The 18,135-nt window shown below is 40.9% G+C and overlaps 1 protein-coding gene across 1 annotated transcript; it reads left to right on the top strand.

Moving 5' to 3' along the window:
• Positions 1 to 583: 583 nt before the first annotated feature.
• LOC127533154 (docking protein 1-like) lies at positions 584 to 17,572 on the top strand. The gene is made up of 7 exons (XM_051945573.1): positions 584 to 8,018; positions 9,876 to 9,954; positions 14,110 to 14,201; positions 14,353 to 14,463; positions 14,570 to 14,639; positions 15,547 to 15,722; positions 16,266 to 17,572. Exons 1-7 carry the CDS (start codon positions 7,962 to 7,964, stop codon positions 17,127 to 17,129), a joined length of 1,449 nt encoding a protein of 482 aa, XP_051801533.1. The 5' UTR covers positions 584 to 7,961; the 3' UTR covers positions 17,130 to 17,572.
• The last annotated feature ends 563 nt before the right edge of the window (positions 17,573 to 18,135 follow it).

Below are 18,135 nucleotides of genomic sequence, written 5' to 3'. Positions count from 1 at the left end.
AATATAACATTAAAATGAGAAACAGGACGAAAATATAATAGATTAAAACAATAAAACAGGACACGGTTATAATCAACTAATATAGAGCAACTTTAATTAATTTTAGAGCAACTCTAACTAATATAAAGCAACTTTAACCAACTATGGTTCAAGACTTTATGGTCACTTAGAAATGTGATATTTTTTGAGAGAAAAGCATTTTTTTTCAATGCAGATAACATTAAATGAATGATAAATCCAGTGTAGACACAGTTAATGTGGTAAATGACTATTGTAGCTGTAAACAGCTGATTTTTAATGGAATATCTCCATAGGGGTACAGAGGAACATTTCCTGTGTTCTAATGCTACATTGTGTTAGCTAATGGTGCTGAAAGGCTCATTGATGGTTAGAAAACCCTTGTACAGTTATGTTAGCACATGGACAAAAGTGGGAATTTACATGGAAACATGGAATTATCTGGATGAACTCAAACTTTAGAACAGTAGACATCTGACTGTGAAGAAAGCAATAAAATCCTTTTGGTACCTGATCTAAATATTCACATCTATCCACAACAAGTCTAATTCTTAATGTTGTTAATTAGATTTAATTGATTATTTTAGTGGATTTTTCAGAACAGTCTGTATTTTGGAGGAACTCATCGTCACGCTTCACTTTACATCCGTTTCTATTTCCTACTAAACTAGAAATAGAAGCTTTTTTTGATCAAATCGCACAGTTCACATTAGATAAATGACTCCTGGAAAAATAAACCGGCCGCCGTGAAAAGTTCATCCAATGAGACACTTCGCTGAGCCGAATTTTATTATGTCAGCACAAATAAAACTTTACTAACGATTCAACTAGACGCTCATTAAACTACTTTTACTGTCGAGTTTCTACGAGTTCAGACGTCAGCAGAGGTTTGTTGGTTTAAATGGTCTGTTTGGTTGTTCTCACTAAAAAGAAGCATTTTGATTAAAAGAAATATGAAGTACAGCCAATCTCATTACATTTACATTTTTGTCTTGAAGTTTCCCATTTTTCTAATTTAACTAATTTGCTTTAGCAGAGCAGAAAAAGCCTGGAGATGATAGAAACACAACACCGGTGTGGAGCCAAAAACTGACCACCAGCTGCTCGGTTCAATACGTTCATACAGCTGCTTTCACATCTGGACCAAACACAAATGAATGAAGATAATGGATGAAGTTTTTAATCCTGAACAACATTTCAGGAGCAGCAGTCATTTGTGGTAAAATGGTTTTGAATGAGTTGGTCCTTCAATGACGTGAACAGTGGAGGTGAAATCCTGCAGAGGATCAAGAGGACCGAGTAGGACTGATCCAATGGTAAAATGTCTATGTACCTCATGTAGGTTACAACTGTTGTCTTACTACCTCTAAAAAACACTTTAAATCACTTCAAACCACTTTAGATCACTTTAAACAACTTTAAACCATTTTTAAATCACTTTAGGCCAACACTTTAGACCACTTTAGATCATTTTAAACAACTTTAAACCATTTTTAAAATCACATTAAACCACTTTGAATCACTTTAGACCATTTTAAACAACTTTAAACCATTTTTAAATCACTTTAGGCCATTTTAAAACACTTTAAACCACTTTAGATCATTTTAAACAACTTTAAACCATTTTAAAATCACCTCAAACCACTTTAAACAATTTTTAAATCACTTTAGGGCATTTTTAAATCATTTAAATCGCATTAAACCACTATAAATCATTCTAAGTAATTGTGAATCACTTTAAATCACTGTGTTCAAATGTGTAAATATGTTGACTTTTAACACATCTAGTATTTTTTATAGATTTTAAAATTAGAAGTGTTTCATTTACAAGTTTTTTATAGAGTATAAACTAAGCTACAACGTTAATCTGGTTACTAACCTGCCTTTGGTTGTTGTCTGTAAACTGCTGAACACTTGAATGTCTTCCTTCGGGATTAATGAATTGTCTTTCTGTCTCGCTCGGCTGCTAGCTTAGACTATAGCTTGGACTAGCTTAGACTATAGCTTGGACTACCCAGACAGACACTCTCCGACTTTACCAACAAACTCCGTCTCTGTGAACGAACCGCTCCACGGTCTCACGGTTAAACGTGCCGGACAGGTCGGCTGAAGGAAGCTCTCCACCGGCTGCAGGTGACCGGAAGCACCGCAGTGAAACCCGTTCACCGGAACTCAAGCTAAACAAGCTAACAGCTAACGGCTAGTGTTAGCTAGCGAAACTAGCTAAACGGCGACATGTATCCACAGAAATACAGATATATATAATATACACATATAGACACAAACAGGACGACGGACGGTTTTTTATAGTTTCAGGTAAACAACAGTCTGGTCTGACTTGAACATAAATAGTCATGACGTTAATTAACTCACTTTTTCAGTAGCTTGGTTTCTGTTGGACAGCAGCTCCACAGAGTGTTCTGGTCAAACCATCACCACTTTTTTAACGGGCTGCACAGTGGTTAGCACTGTGGCCTTGCAGCAAGAAGATCCTGGTTCAAATCCCGGCCTGGGCCTGGGATCTTTCTGCATGGAGTTTGCATGTTCTCCCTGTGCATGCGTGGGTTTTCTCCGGGTACTCCGGCTTCCTCCCACAGTCCAAAAACATGCTGAGGTTAATTGGTTACTCTAAATTGTCCGTAGGTGTGAATGTGAGTGTGATTGTGTGTCTGTATATGTAGCCCTGTGACAGACTGGTGACCTGTCCAGGGTGTCCCCTGCCTTCGCCCGAGTCAGCTGGGATAGACTCCAGCACCCCCCATGACCCTAGAGAGGATAAAGCGGTGTATAGAGGATGGATGTATTTTTGATTTTCCATTTAGTTATTCAGTAATTTTTGACATGATTTTTTTTATTTTTGACAAATTGAGTCACTTTCTTTCTGGACAATAATTAATGACTTTGGGGAAAAATTTACCATTTGGAGCATTTTTTAAGCAAATCTATGACATGGACAAATTTTAGGGAGACTTTGTGAAAAACTATTGGTCATTTGAACAAGTTGTTGAACTCTGTCCTACATTCTGCTATCGTGAAACTTCACAGATTCAGTCTGAAACCTCCTGAACCGCTTTGAAACCATCAGACATGCGTGACATTTCCTTGTTAAAGTCTGGAAGGACATCACGCTAACGCTGTCCCTCTGAGGCCTCTGATAACAAACAGGAACCTCACCTGGTGCTCACTGATTCAGTCTCTGGTTTCTTCTTCTGTCCTTCACACCTTTCAGGCAGTTTTTGCCCTGCTGATGGAGATTTTGATGCTTTCTGAGTCCTGTCTGGGAGATCGAAGGATTTTATTAATGGGAGCCCAGAAGGAATTGGAAACCACAAATCAACACGTTGACTCAAAACCACAGATAGAACACAAAGTGAGAGATTTAAAGACACTAAGTAGAGCAGCTTAATGAGCCCAAGAGCTAAATGAACCTTCAGGAATGATGGTAAATATTTTCCTGTGTTTGGAACATTTTCATAGAACTCAGCATCAGTTCTTCAGCTGTTTAGGTTCTCATTCTGCTGCAGACAATGACCCCAGACATACATATCTATATTTATCATACTTATATTTATCCTTCACCTACGTCTGTCCCATGTTTGTTTCAGTTAAATTCTTTACTGAACAGGAACTTTAGACGTTCCACAGTGTTACATGATGATGAAGCACAACGTTTGTAAAAACTTTGGAGAACATTAAAGCGTGACAGTCTAACAAACATGTCTTGGGTTATCCTGTGTTTCAGAAGAACATTCTGGGAACTGAAAGAGAACTTCCTACTAAAAACAATATTAGTCCTTTGCAGAACTTTCCCAGAACGTTTTTGAAATAATGAAATTCTAACATGCTATTTATAGGGAGTTAAAACCAGAAAAAGCCTGAAAGTCGTCCATGCGTCGGTTCTTCACATGGATCTGGTGTCACTGCCACTCCTCAGCGCTCACTAAATCTAACACAGTTGACTGCAGCTTGTCACACGGAGACTTTACATCACCAAGAACTCTTCACAACGTTGCCAAGAGCCCGAGAAGAGTCAAAACAGTGTGGATGCCTGCAGACGTTCTTCTCCCTGTCGTAGTAAACATCCGGAAGGAACCAGTCTGTCCGTCAGATGAGAGCTGGCATCGGGCCTCCAGTGGGTCAGATCAGTGGCTGCTGGCTGGAATCCATGAGGATCATAGGAACCCTTTTTAAAGTAAAATAAGAATGAAAACAGGAACCCTGAGGAACACGTTGATGTTGGATGTTATTGTTGGATGCTGATGGTGGATACTGATGCTGTATCATGATGTTGGATGCTGATGTTGGATGTTGGAATGCTGATGTTGGATGTTAATACTAATGTTGGATGTTAATGTTGGATGTTGATGTTGGATACTAATGCTGTATCATGATGTTGGATGCTGATGTTGGATGTTGATGTTGGATGCTGATGTTGGATGTTGATGTTGGATGCTGTATCATGATGTTGGATGCTGATGTTGGATCTTAATGTTGGATGGTCATGTTGGATGCTGTATCATGATGTTGGATGTTATTGTTGGATACTAATGCTGTATCATGATGTTGGATGCTGATGTTGGATGTTGATGTTGTATGCTGTTTCATGATGTTGGATGCTGATGTTGGATGTTGATGTTGGATGCTGTTTCATGATGTTGGATGCTGATGTTGGATGCTGTTTCATGATGTTGGATGCTGTTTCATGATGTTGGATGCTGTTTCATGATGTTGGATGTTGATGTTGGACGCTGATGTCGGATGCTGTTTCATGATGTTGGATGCTGATGTTAGATGCTGATGTTGGATGCTGTTTCATGTTGTTGGATGCTGATGTTGGATGTTGTTTCATGATGTTGGATGCTGATGTTGGATGCTGTTTCATGATGTTGGATGCTGATGTTGGATGCTGTTTCATGATGTTGGATGCTGATGTTGGATGCTGTTTCATGATGTTGGATGCTGTTTCATGATGTTGGATGCTGATGTTAGATGCTGATGTTGGATGCTGTTTCATGTTGTTGGATGCTGATGTTGGATGCTGTTTCATGATGTTGGATGCTGTTTCATGATGTTGGATGCTGATGTTAGATGCTGATGTTGGATGCTGTTTCATGATGTTGGATGCTGATGTTGGATGCTGTTTCATGATGTTGGATGCTGATGTTGGATGTTGTTTCATGATGTTGGATGCTGATGTTGGATGCTGTTTCATGATGTTGGATGCTGATGTTGGATGCTGTTTCATGATGTTGGATGCTGTTTCATGATGTTGGATGCTGATGTTAGATGCTGATGTTGGATGCTGTTTCATGATGTTGGATGCTGATGTTGGATGCTGTTTCATGATGTTGGATGCTGTTTCATGTTGGATGCTGATGTTAGATGCTGATGTTGGATGCTGTTTCATGATGTTGGATGCTGATGTTGGATGTTGATGTTGGATGCTGTTTCATGATGTTGGATGCTGATGTTGGATGCTGTTTCATGATGTTGGATGCTGTTTCATGATGTTGGATGCTGATGTTGGATGATGTTTCATGATGTTGGATGCTGTTTCATGATGTTGGATGCTGATGTTGAATGATGTTTCATGATGTTGGATGCTGATGTTGGATGCTGTTTCATGATGTTGGATGCTGATGTTAGATGCTGATGTTGGATGCTGTTTCATGATGTTGGATGCTGATGTTGGATGCTGATGTTGGATGCTGTTTCATGTTGTTGGATGCTGATGTTGGATGCTGTTTCATGATGTTGGATGCTGCCTAGGCGCCCACAGTGTCTCCAGAGGTGACCTTCCTGTGGGGGAGGGGATGCTGACCCTCATTTAGGCCATTCTGTTACTGACAGTGAAATGTGAGCAGATCGGAGGTCAGCTTCTTCCCTCAGCTGCAGCAACTCGCTAATAAACAAAGACTCGTCATTACATCACTTCACAGCTGCTCCCCACATGGGAATTAATCCGTAACATACTGTGCACGCGAATAATCAGCCGCCATAGAGCCGGGCAGGTCGCTGCCTGTTCAAGGGATTTTCAGTAACCTTTCTGGAGTCGCTTCCGTTCTTGGCCGTCTTCGATTGTCATCAGAGATCCATGTTTCGGCTCACAGCCTCACGACGTTCAGACCGGTAGGCGAAGCTGTGGACCCAGAGCTGTCAAAATGTGTTTTCCTGAACACGACGCACCACTTCCATTCATTCCTGTCTTTTTTCTGACATACCTCTGAGAAACTGAAGCTGTTAAAATGCAGTTTCATCAGAGAGCCTTGGGACTTAAATAAATTCTGAACCCTCCAGCAGCCAGGAAGAAATGAGAGTTTGAGATTTCTGAAGCAGTTCCTTGATTTAGTTTCTTTTTCCACCGAGTGTGGATGAAGTTGTGGTTTCAGAGACTGCTTCCTGCTGACCTGTCCAGAGAATTAGAAGCTCACATCTTCACTCTGAGTGGAACTTCAGCTCCAGACTCATGGACTTCCTGTGGAACTGATACGATGTTTTATTTGATCTGGTTTAGTGCCGTTAATGTCCAAAAATAATAATTTAAAACATTCTGATAGTAGTTTGTGATTCATTGGACTTGCCTTGGAACTTGCCAGTTTGGACTTGGGACTTTAAAATAACAGTAAATTTTTGTGAAACAGGAAGTATTTTGGGTCCTTTTTTCTCATAAATGTCATTTTATAGTCAGGAAGTGTAAAAATATTCATAATACCAGTTAAATATGGAGGTTTATGGGGATGTGATTCACAGTTTTACTTTGTTTTACTGTAATTTAAAGTTTTATGTTCTGTGACAGTAAAGTTACAGTTAGATGAGGTTAATAAGGTGATTTTTATTTATTTTTTTACAGTGTACTGGTGAGGTTAATAAGGTGATTTTTATTTATTTTTTACAGTGTACTGGTGAGGTTTATAAGGTAATTTTTTATCTTTTTTTACAGTGTACTAGTGTGGTTCTGCCAGGTGCTGGAAGGAGGTCAGCAGGACGTAAACTCAGACACTAATTATTTTAATTGAGCTGGTTTAATTGTCTGAACGTTCAGATTCTGTGGCACAGAAAAAGTCAATCTGTCGGTGGGATCACGTGATCAGGATCCAGCGCTAACGAGGAGCTCCGGGTCACATGACGTCTCGTTAGATTCGTCCAGAGCTCTGATTCAAGTCTTAATGAGACGGCCTGTAAAAAGCAATGTGATGATGTTTTTCTTTCACCTTACAACAAATAACTGTGAATTAATGTGTTCTTAAAGTTTATTTTACATATTTGTACTTTTTCTGTGATTTAACCAGTTAGTATCTGTAGTTTAACAAGACTAGAAAAGTCTTTAAATCAGTCACAAGTTAAGCCAACAAGTCTCAAGTGAAGTTCCAAGTCAAATCCAACAACTCCCAAGTTAAAGACCAAGTCCCAAGTGAAGTCCAACAAGTCCTAAGACGAGTCCAACAAGTTCAAGGTTGAAGCTAACAAGTTCAAAGCCAAGTCCCTAGTCCAGCCAACAAGTTCCAGACTAACAGGTCTCAAGTCAAGACTAACAGGTCCCAAGTCAAGTTCATCAAGTCTTAAGTCAAGATGCAAGTCAAGTCCCAAGTCAAGTCCCAAGTTGAGCCACAAGTCCTAAATCAAGTCCTGTGTCCAAGTCCCAGGTTGAGTGTTAAAGTTCAAAATCAAGTCACAAGTTAAGACCAATAAGTACTCAGTTCAGTTTAACAAGTCCTTGATCGAGTCCAAGTCCAGACTCAGCAGTCAGCTGTGATTTTTAGGCGTGAACAGAATCAGTCCTTGTGAACTTTGTCCTGCTCACCTGTGACTAAAGCTCTACCTGAGTCTGTTCCAGGTGAGGATCGTATTTCAGACACGCCCACCTCTGCTGCTCAACAAAGCGAAAAGCTCTCAAACGTCTTTCCCCGTCCAAAGGTTCGTACCGAAGAACTTCTCCTTCCTTCATGGACTCTCACGGAAAATCAGGGAAGGTTTACCTCCGACCACACAAAACTGGAAAAGTAAGTGTGTGACTCTTTTACTTTGATGTTTCCTGAACGTTTCTGAGTCTGAGTTGCAGCTGTGTTTACTTCTGGGGGGTGATAAATTGTCTTGTGTTATGACTGTAGTCATAAAAATCACTATTTTACCTGAAAACTGATGTTAGGAGACATAAAACACGTAAGAAGTCATGCTGGCTCACTGTGCTGCATGATCTGGGAGAAAGGGGTTTTTGTGTGTTGCTCAAATGAACCTCCGGAGCAGGAATCCAAAAGAACAAGTTGAAACACAGAACGGTTTCCACACTTTACATTCCTGCACAGACAGACTCCCACCGACGTCATGGCAACCTGCAGAAAGAGCAGCAGATTCACCACAAACCCGCATCAAACCAGGAGACAGTAAACGCATCACATCCCAACGTTTGTTTTGGAACTGCAGCACTTTAAATCCTCACAGACACGTGTGCATTCCCGCTCTTACTTTGAAAGGATCAGAGGTTTTTCCCATACCTCTATATCGCTGTTTGAAAGACAAACAGGATCTGTGACTAATGTTTACCTCCCTGTGTCACACGTGGGAGGATTGAAACTGACGATCCCAGTGAAGGAAAAGCTGAAACTGCTGCATGACGTAGGGGACTACAAAGCTACCCAGTACCACTTCAATGATTTAAAACTGCATCACTGCTGAAAAATCATAGACAAATACTGATAAAGACTGTGTTGAAAATCCTAGTCTGGCTGTGGTTTCCTATCAGGCTGACTGTATGGACATGGCTTTAAAGCTTCTTCAGTCCTGGACCTATGGACTGGGTCTATCTATTCTACATCATGGCTCCACATGGAAAACAACTGAACAGACAAAGTGAAAAAAAATGCTCGGAATTAGTCCAAAATTATGTTAGATGTGATCAAAAAGGCTCAAATGGAGTCCAAAATGACTCTGAAAGTTAAAAGATTTACTCAAGATTTGTCCAAAATAATTCAAAACTCGTCAAAGTCACTGAAACGTCTTCCAAGACGAGTATAAATTTCCAAAGTGAGTCAAAATTTGCCCAAGATGATGCAACATAGAAAAGAATTGAACAGAGGAAGTGAAAAATCTGACTGTGAATCTCAACAAAGATAGAAAAGGATCCAACTAAAAATCAGTGAAGCACAGAGTCAGCAGGAATCAGGAGGTCTAGAAGGAGTCATAGTTCCACTAATCAGGAGGTCTAGAAGGAGTCATAGTTCCACTAATCAGGAGGTCTAGAAGGAGTCATAGTTCCACTAATCAGGAGGTCTAGAAGGAGTCATAGTTCCACTAATCAGGTCTAGAAGGAGTCATAGTTCCACTAATCAGGAGGTCTAGAAGGAGTCATAGTTCCACTAATCAGAGCTCCTAAAATGACTCCACAGACAGTGAACTACTTTCTCCATCCAGCTGTAAAAACAGACATCAGCTGCTTCAGACTTCAGGGGTTCTCCATGGAAACCAGAGTTAGTGTGAAGCTCAGACAGTGTGAAGAAACCTTCAGAACATCAACCTCTATGGACGGAGGACCAGAACTAAACCTGGCTGCTGCTCAGAACTAAACTTCCAGATGAAAGTTTGCTGAAGAACATGAGAAGAAGCCTGATGGATGCTGGAGAACATTCTTTGGTCTGATGAAGATGGGTGGACTCTGGTTTCCTCCGTGCTCAGGAGGACTAAAGGAGGACATACAAAGGACTGGAAGAACCAAAGAACCTCAGGAAACATGGACTCCCTTTAGTTCCTCTACTGTTTGACTTGTACCTTCACTGTCTAATCTGTCAGTAGCGGTGTTTTCTGAGTTTTAATGCCTTCTTACTGACTCTCTTTGGTTCAAGTCACTCCTTGTTTCTCCTCAGAAATGGAAGCCGGTCTGGTTGTCTCTGTTTCCCCCCAGCAGCAGTGGAGTCGGTCGACTGGAGATCCAGGATATGGGAGGTACACAACCTTCAGCTGGTTCATGATTCCTCTTGGCTACGGTCACTTTGTTCAGTTTGTTCCTCGTTCACTTTGCCCTAAAATTTCACATCAGTTACAAGAATCATTCCAGAACTGGAGGACATTTGGGAAAAGAAAAATAAATCTTCTCTTTTTCGGTGTTCTGCTCCATATTCACCAATAATATATTGATCAATGGTAGCATTTTTATTCCATGTTTCTGTGTTGTTGCTAACCCTACTCTAATCCATGCTAATGTGATCTTTTTCTCAGCAGTAGAAGCTAGATATTTAGCTAGCTGTTACTGCTGACCGCTGATGGAAAACAGTCCAAAGAATGAGTCTGATCCTGATAATATGAGGTAGAGAGAGACATTCAATCAAGGCTGACAATGGATGAAAAGGTGGAAAATAGAAGAGAGGACATAGCTTTGCTCTGCACATTCCTCAAAGTCAGTCAAAGGTTGGACACAGCTTCTCATCCACTGCTTTTTATTTAAATATTTTATAGATTGTAGATTAATACTGAAGACATCAAAACTATAGAAGAACACATATGGAATTGTGTTGTAAGCAAAAAAAGTGTTCATCTTCAGTATTAATCTACACTGTCTGTGACTTTAATCCTTTAGACTTCAATGACTTTATTAATCCCTGGAGGGAAATTAAGTTTTTCCAGCAGCGTGGATGTTCAATAAAGAGGTAAACTATAAGAAAACACATATATATGAGCATTATATCCAGAGACAGGAGATGGTTATGGTCTTTTTCTTTAATCTTAGATTCTTTCTGAGTTGTTCAATGATTGGAACGTTTATTAAAATATGTGACATAAGTGCAGAGAGTCGAGTGGAGCAGCTGTTACACATCTGCAGTGTTAGCCGGCTGCTAACAAAAGAAGCTAACCGTGTGTTTTAGCAGCTCGTTGTATCAAATCTGAAACTGAAGTGGAGCAGAAAGACGAACATTGGACGGAGCATTTAGGAAGTGCAGTACTCCAGTAAGTGTACTTAGTTACTTTCCATCACTGAGGTCCTGAGCAGGGAGGAATGGTGTCCATGGTGGAGGAGCAGGAGGAAGGCAGAGGAGCTGGAGGAGGATAATGGAGATGATGTTATGTAAGCGCCGTCTGAACTCACGTGCAGGAATTACTTCTGCACTGTTTCCACGTATCGCACATGATGAATAATCCAAGGGACAAAACTAACACGAAGTGGAGATTCAGACCGATGATGGGAGCAACAAGAAGAGGAGCAGAACACATGGATCAGCCATTAGTTCAGGACACTGCAGGTGTTTGCTGGAATGACTTTCACTCCTCATCAGCTTCAGTTAGCTTTAACCACAGCACCAACGCACATTTTATTTTAAGCATTACACGACAACGCACGGACCTGAATTTGTGATTTAATGAGCCTGAAGGCAGTTTGAGATCCAGAGACTGATGTTGGACTGAAGGATGTCTGGAGAAGTCAGAACTTCAAGGTGTTGATGTGAAACAATCCTACAGTTATATTTAGCTTTTACATCCGAGAGTAGATCCAACACCAGCGAGGATCTACTCAGCAGAAAACAACCTGGATACGATAAAACAGGTTCTAGTGGGATGATGGGATGGTGACATCTACAGGAAGTCTGTCAGGTGTAAAGGTGTCCAGTAAAGAGCTGCTTTTTAGACTTTTTCCTAAAGATTGTGCAGAGTTTGGTAATTGGTTCCACCACCGCAGAACCACAGAGGAGAAGAGTCCAGTTGTGGACCGGCTCTGTTATGGTGGCTGGATCAGGAACCTTTGGCTGGCTTGAATTTGTCCAGAATGACTAAAAGTTAGTCTCAAAAGACCTCAAATTTGTCCAAAATGACCTCAGATTTGTCCAAAATTACTTTAAACTTGTCCAAAATGACTTGAAACGTGTCCAAAATTATGTCAAATCTGTCTAAAATGACCTCAAATTTGTCCAAAATGACCTCAGATTTGTCCAAAATTATCTCAGATTTGTCAAAAATTACCTCAGACTTGTCTAAAATGACTTAAATTTAGTCACAAATGACTTGAAACTTGTCCAAAATGATCTCAAATTTGTCCAAAATTATCTCGAACTTGTCCCAAATGACTTCAAACTTGTCTAAAATGACCTCAGACGTGTCCACTGTCACTGTGGTGAAGCCAAATAGGTTCTTTAGTGTCAGAAACAAAGGACTGATAATGCAGTAGCTCTGCTCTAAATCATCTCCAGTCAATATAACATTTAATAAACGACAGAAGAAAGTCCAGAGTAAAACCTTCACCACTCAAAAACCAAACCACTGGAGACGAAACGCTTCAGCTGCGGACATAAACATGAAAATATCGCCCTCTAGTGTCGCTTTCTGTACTTACATGTTCTTTTCCTTATCAGTTGTCATCGTCTTATGAACCTGCTGTCAGTCTGAGTTTGTGGCATCTTAGGAGGATTTTTCTGACTTCAGTGCATCTAGAAGAATCAGTCGATAGGAAACAGCAACGTTCAGATAATTTTCTGTCCTCCAGATCTGACAGGAAGTAGACCAGAGATGAGGTTCACAATCGAATTAAAGCAAGTTTAATTTCACAGCAAGTCTTATGAGACGAGCAACAACAAAAATGTGCAAGAAAGCAAAACAGGAGAGTAGTTCTAAAACATTTCCAAAAGCCTATAGAACAGGATAAGAACCTGTAAATTAAGTTCTACAGTGAAATATATGCAAAATGCTAAAACATTGACACCTCTAAGAACAACCAGAACAAGTCAGAAACATGCACGTGTGGACATTTTTCACACAAGTGTCAGCAGAGAATGAGTCCACACTTCAAAATCCTCATTTTTATGAGAAATTAACGTTGATACAAGGCAGGATGGAGCCATACTTTAATGTTGTCTACATCTGGTCATCTCTTTTTGTTGTTTTTGGTCAGATTTTTGGTCATTTTCAATCTTTTTTGTTGTCAAATGTTTTGTTATTTTGAATCTTTTTGGGGTTTTTGTCAAATCCTTTTGATATTTTCAGTATTTTTTGACCAATTTTTGGTCATTTTCAATCTTTTTGCTATTTTTTTGTCATTTTTTTGTAATTTTCACACATTTTAGTGTTTTCTTGTCAATTTTCTTGTCATTTTGTTGTTTTTTGTCAAATTTGCTGTCATTTTCAATCTTTTTGGGGGGTTTTTGGTCAATTGTTTGGTCATTTTCAATCCTTTTTGTTTTTTTGTGTCATTTTTGATAATTTTCTGTCTTTTGGGGGTTTTTTGGTTAATTTTGTGGTCATTTTCAATCTTTTTGTTGTATTTTTGTCAAATATTTTCCACTCCAAGGATTTTTAAGACTTTTGTTTTTGGATAAATCAGAGCTGGCAAATTGTGCACCAGTCGACACATACGACTAAAAACATCCCTAAACACAGCATGAACTCTTCTGTCCAGTTTATTCTCTGCATTCTAAGAACAAAGTTCACATCGGCTAAAAGGAATTCAGTGTGGTGTACTTTGCCAGAATTTTAAACAGTGTTCGGTAGGAAGAAGAACACAGTTTAATTTAGTAACCTCATCTTCAATTTAGTTTTAAATCATAAACTTGAGTTTAAATTTGACACAATATTAAACTCATGGAACATTATGAAGTCCACTCGGCCCAAACAACGTCAGCTGAGTTTAGTTTTTGTTGGGCAACAGATCAGACTTCCTGAAACAACCACATGTCTGAGGACACTCACACAAACACTGACCTAATGAATCTATTCACAGCTGAAAAATGATGATGAAGATGACTGAACAGGTAAATAAACAACAAAAAGATCTAGTATTGACCAAAACGTAGTAAATCAATGCAGTGTTCTAAAAATACCCGGATGTCTGAATACGTCTGGTTGGATTTTATAGTGTGGAAGCTAAACAACCCCATCTATCCATCTATCCATCTCTCCATCCATCCATCCATCCATCCATCTCTCCATACATCCATCCATCCATCTCTCCATACATCCATCCATCCATCTACCTATTCATCCATCCATCCATCTACCTATTCATCCATCCATCCATCTATGTCTTTCAGAAGAATATTCCGGGATCTCAGATAAACTGTCTGGCCTAAAACATCAGCAGAACTTTCTAGGAACATTTCTGTTTGTCTGTTTGTCCAGGAGGAGGTTCTGGAGGTGACAGGAAGGTGGTCCGGCTGTCGGAGCTGATCAGCGTCCTCAGACTGCCACCAAACGCTGAGGCCTGTCCCACGGTCAGCCTCCCTAACCCTAACCCTAACCTAACCTAACCCTAACCCTTACCTAACCTAACCCTTACCCTAACCCTAACCTACCCCTAACCTACCCTAACCCTATCCCTGAGTGACGGCAACACAAACGCTACAAGCTGCTGTCTGTTTGCAGGAGAACATGGCGGCCTTCTGCGTGGAGACCCGGGACAGGACCATGGTGTTTGCCGCCCCCAAAGGCGAGAGCGTGGACTGGGTGGACAAACTGTGTCTCAGCACGTTTCAGGTGGACCAGGTTCACCACTGTCTCCATGATTATTACCAACCAGCAGGAAGAGTGATCGTTGTTGTCGCTATCTTCTAAATCCTTCTGATCTGTTGTGTCTCCACAGAGAGGAGGAGGTTCGACCTCCAGTCAGCGTCACATGGAGGAGAACCAGATCTACGCCTCAGCAGATGAAGGTGGCTTTATTCTTTTCACATCTCCTTATTCTGTTTCTGAGTTTTTGAGTGTTTTATGAACCATTCATTGGCTAAAAACTAAAAACTAAATGTATAAAAACAGATTTCCACCTTCCTGATGGATCTATTTCATCAAAATCTTTCTTTTTGCATGTCTTGCTTATAAAAATCCATTAAAAAAATCAACCCTGTGCAGCAGCCACATTCTGTAAGAAAAAAACTTATCTATCATTCTATGTTTTTTGTGCATAAAGAATTGCAACGTAATTTTTCAACAGTTAAAGTAATTCTATTCTTAAACCATTTGCACAAGATCATGTCTTTTAAAAATCGCTGCTTCTTTTATTCCTGTTAGAGTAAAAACATTGTAGTTCTGTTTCCACAGAGATACAGGACTTTAGATTACAGTAAAAATGAACCACAGGGGAAAATGAGAGCAGGTTTTTTAAAAAACACCCAGAAACTGTTTATGATTCAGATGGTTTGAAGTCTGATGTTCTGTTGTTCATCTGTTGGCTTCAACCTCCTCCGTCTCTGTGAAATTATCACTCAGAACTGCTTTGGCCACCGCTGAAATAACCGATGTGACCACTAGAGGTCGCTGAACAATAAAACATTCTTATCGGTTGAACTATGATCTACATAACACAGACTACAAAAACAGACTCACTCTTTAAATCATGAAGCTTCAAGAGCTAAAAACCATCTTTAAATGAGAGCCAACAGTCTGAACTTCCTGCCTCGTCTACACTCTGCAAGTTAATTCCTGAATCTTTTAGGTTTTTATGATTATAAATTGAAGCTGTAGAACATTTTAAAGGTGTTGAAATGATCTCACGCTGCTCTGATTTGTCAAACAGGAGTTCTTCAGTGTGAATAATCACCAGATTCTTTGCTTTCTGTGCAGCTCCACAGTTCTGGGTGGTGGTTCAGAGGACGGATGCAGCGGCTCGCTGCGGCCTGCAGAGGGCGTACTGGCTGCAGGTGGACCGAGAGGCACTGCTGCTGAGAGAAACCCAGAAGGAGAAGAAGGTCGTTGCAGAGTGGCCGTACGAACTGCTGAGGAGATATGGGAAGGATAAGGTAGAGGTTTCTGATTGATAAAGGAACGGCCACGCAGTGATGAGTCACAGAGGGAGCTATTAAAGTATGTTTTATTTGAACAGTAAGCTTACTGATACCTCACTGGGGAAATCCACAGATGAAGCACAAGAATTCCAAAAAGTACAACAGCACTAAAAAATAAAGATATAATAACATTGAAGGTTTCACAGAGACGATACATCATCCATGATGAATCTACATGTGGATATGTACATGAGGACATGTGCATGTTGAGTTTACATGTATGCAGGAATGACATGGAGGATAATGAACCCACAGAAACATTACTGGGGTAAAGACCAGTGGTTAGCATGATATTATTACACATTTTCCATACTAATGGATGGGGAATTAATTTTAAAAAAGGAGTTTTTTGTTTATGGTTTAACATGAAGAATAGAATAGAATAAAATGAAAACGTTTTTTAAAAGAGGCATTGACTGGTTGTTGGTTATTCTAAAGTTATTCACACTTTAATACTGTTTGTTTTGGATTGTTTTCGTTGTTGCGTTTCCCTTCCAGGCGGCGTTAACCATTGAAGCCGGCCGACGCTGTGACTCTGGTCCTGGAACCTTCACCTTTGAGACGCAACAAGCTGAGAACATCTTCTCCCTGATCCAGAGCACCATCAAGCAGAAGACTTCATCAGGAAACCACAACCTGGAGGCTGAGAAGGTGGTGGTGGCCAACATCCAGGCTCATTCTCCTCTCCCCAGAATACCCGACATGACCAGCATGGCCGCCCTCCTGGAGAACCAGCTGAGGACTCTGGGGAGGAAGTCTCCGGCGTTGGACGAGGGTTCACCTGTTCAGGTAGATTTGGTCGGTAAATCAGATCCATCACAGCCGGCTCCCATCACCCTCATGCCACTCCCATTGGTCCCCACACATGAGGGAAGTCATCACGGCGGCCAATCAGACGGCATCTACGCCGACCCATCTGACTGCATCCAGCCGGTCCCGAAACCGACCACGGCTCTGTACGTCGACCCGGCCAGCGTTCTCCCACTAAAACCCCCCGGCTCAAGAGAACCTCCCGTTCCACATTCATGCCTCAGTACCGTGGACTCGGTCTACTCTGAGGTGTACGACAAAATCAGCCCGGACCAGAACAAACAGAACGTCCTGCAGAGAAAAACCAACACAAACAGTGAACCCATTTACACCGAGCCCATGAGCAACACAGACAAGGTGTCTCCCAGAACCGAGACCAAACCCGACCCGTTTGAGCACCTTTACGCTAAAGTCTGCAAGACACCTCCATCATCGAGTCCCACAACATCTCCCACCGCCGCCGCCTCCACGCCGGCCTCCTCCACTACCACCACCACGACTAGTCAAGAACCTCTCGATGACGTCATCTATGAAAACCTGGGGATCATTTAACTTGGCTGTTTTCTGGAGGCCAAAAGTCCTGCTGACAGTCTGATGAATTCACTTAGAAACCCGACTTTCTGATGTATTTTTACATTTTTATTTTGTAATTGTAATGTCATATGTTGCCATCTGTTCAAGAACAAACTCAGCTCCCTCAGGTCCGGTTCCAGAATAAAATGACTGAGAATGCCTCTGAAATGACTCCTAAACCCAGTTCACACCCAGTTTCTGCATGTCAGCTACTTTCATCTGGACCAAACAGCCACAATGTGCAAATTCACTGAACTTTCCATCAATTTGTGGTGACAGCAAACATCGGACACAAAATCAGTTTGTAGTAGAATCAGTAGTGAAGAGCTGATCCAAATCAAGGTATTATCAGCTGGTGGTTTGTTTTAAGCATTGGAGTTCTGGGTGGAGGACATAAAGTGTCACATTAGTCTCTGTCATGGTGCCCCCTTTACTAGCTAAACCCCCACAATGCTCTCTGCTTTCACATGAAGTGTAGTCTGAGTGACACCTCCTCTGGTCTCTACAGGATTAAACAAGAAGAGCCTCCACCTGCTGGAACAACCAGGAACTACAGCTGATCTACGATACATCTCTACCCTCTAACACTGCATACCCTCTAACACTACATTTTACCCTCTAACACTGCATTTACCCTCTAACACGAACCCTTAACACTTACATTTACCCTCTAACACTGCATTTACCCTCTAACGCTACCTTTACCCTCTAACACTACATTACCCTCTAACACTCATTTACCCTCTAACACACATTTACTCTCTAGCGCTACATTACCTCTAGCACGACATTCCCTCTAACGCTACATTTACCCTCTAGTACAACATTTACCCTCTAACGCTACATTTACTCTCTAGCGCGACATTTACCCTCTAGCACGACATTTACCCTCTAACGCTACATTTACCCTCTAACGCTACATTTACCCTCTAACACTACATTTACCCTCTAGTACTACATTTACCCTCTAATGCTACATTTACCT

The sequence above is a fragment of the Acanthochromis polyacanthus genome, chromosome 3 (genome assembly GCF_021347895.1).
Source record: "Acanthochromis polyacanthus isolate Apoly-LR-REF ecotype Palm Island chromosome 3, KAUST_Apoly_ChrSc, whole genome shotgun sequence".
Classification (NCBI taxonomy): domain Eukaryota; kingdom Metazoa; phylum Chordata; class Actinopteri; family Pomacentridae; genus Acanthochromis; species Acanthochromis polyacanthus.
Note: the sequence above shows the minus strand (reverse complement) of the source record. Positions and strands in the feature narration are given on the sequence as shown.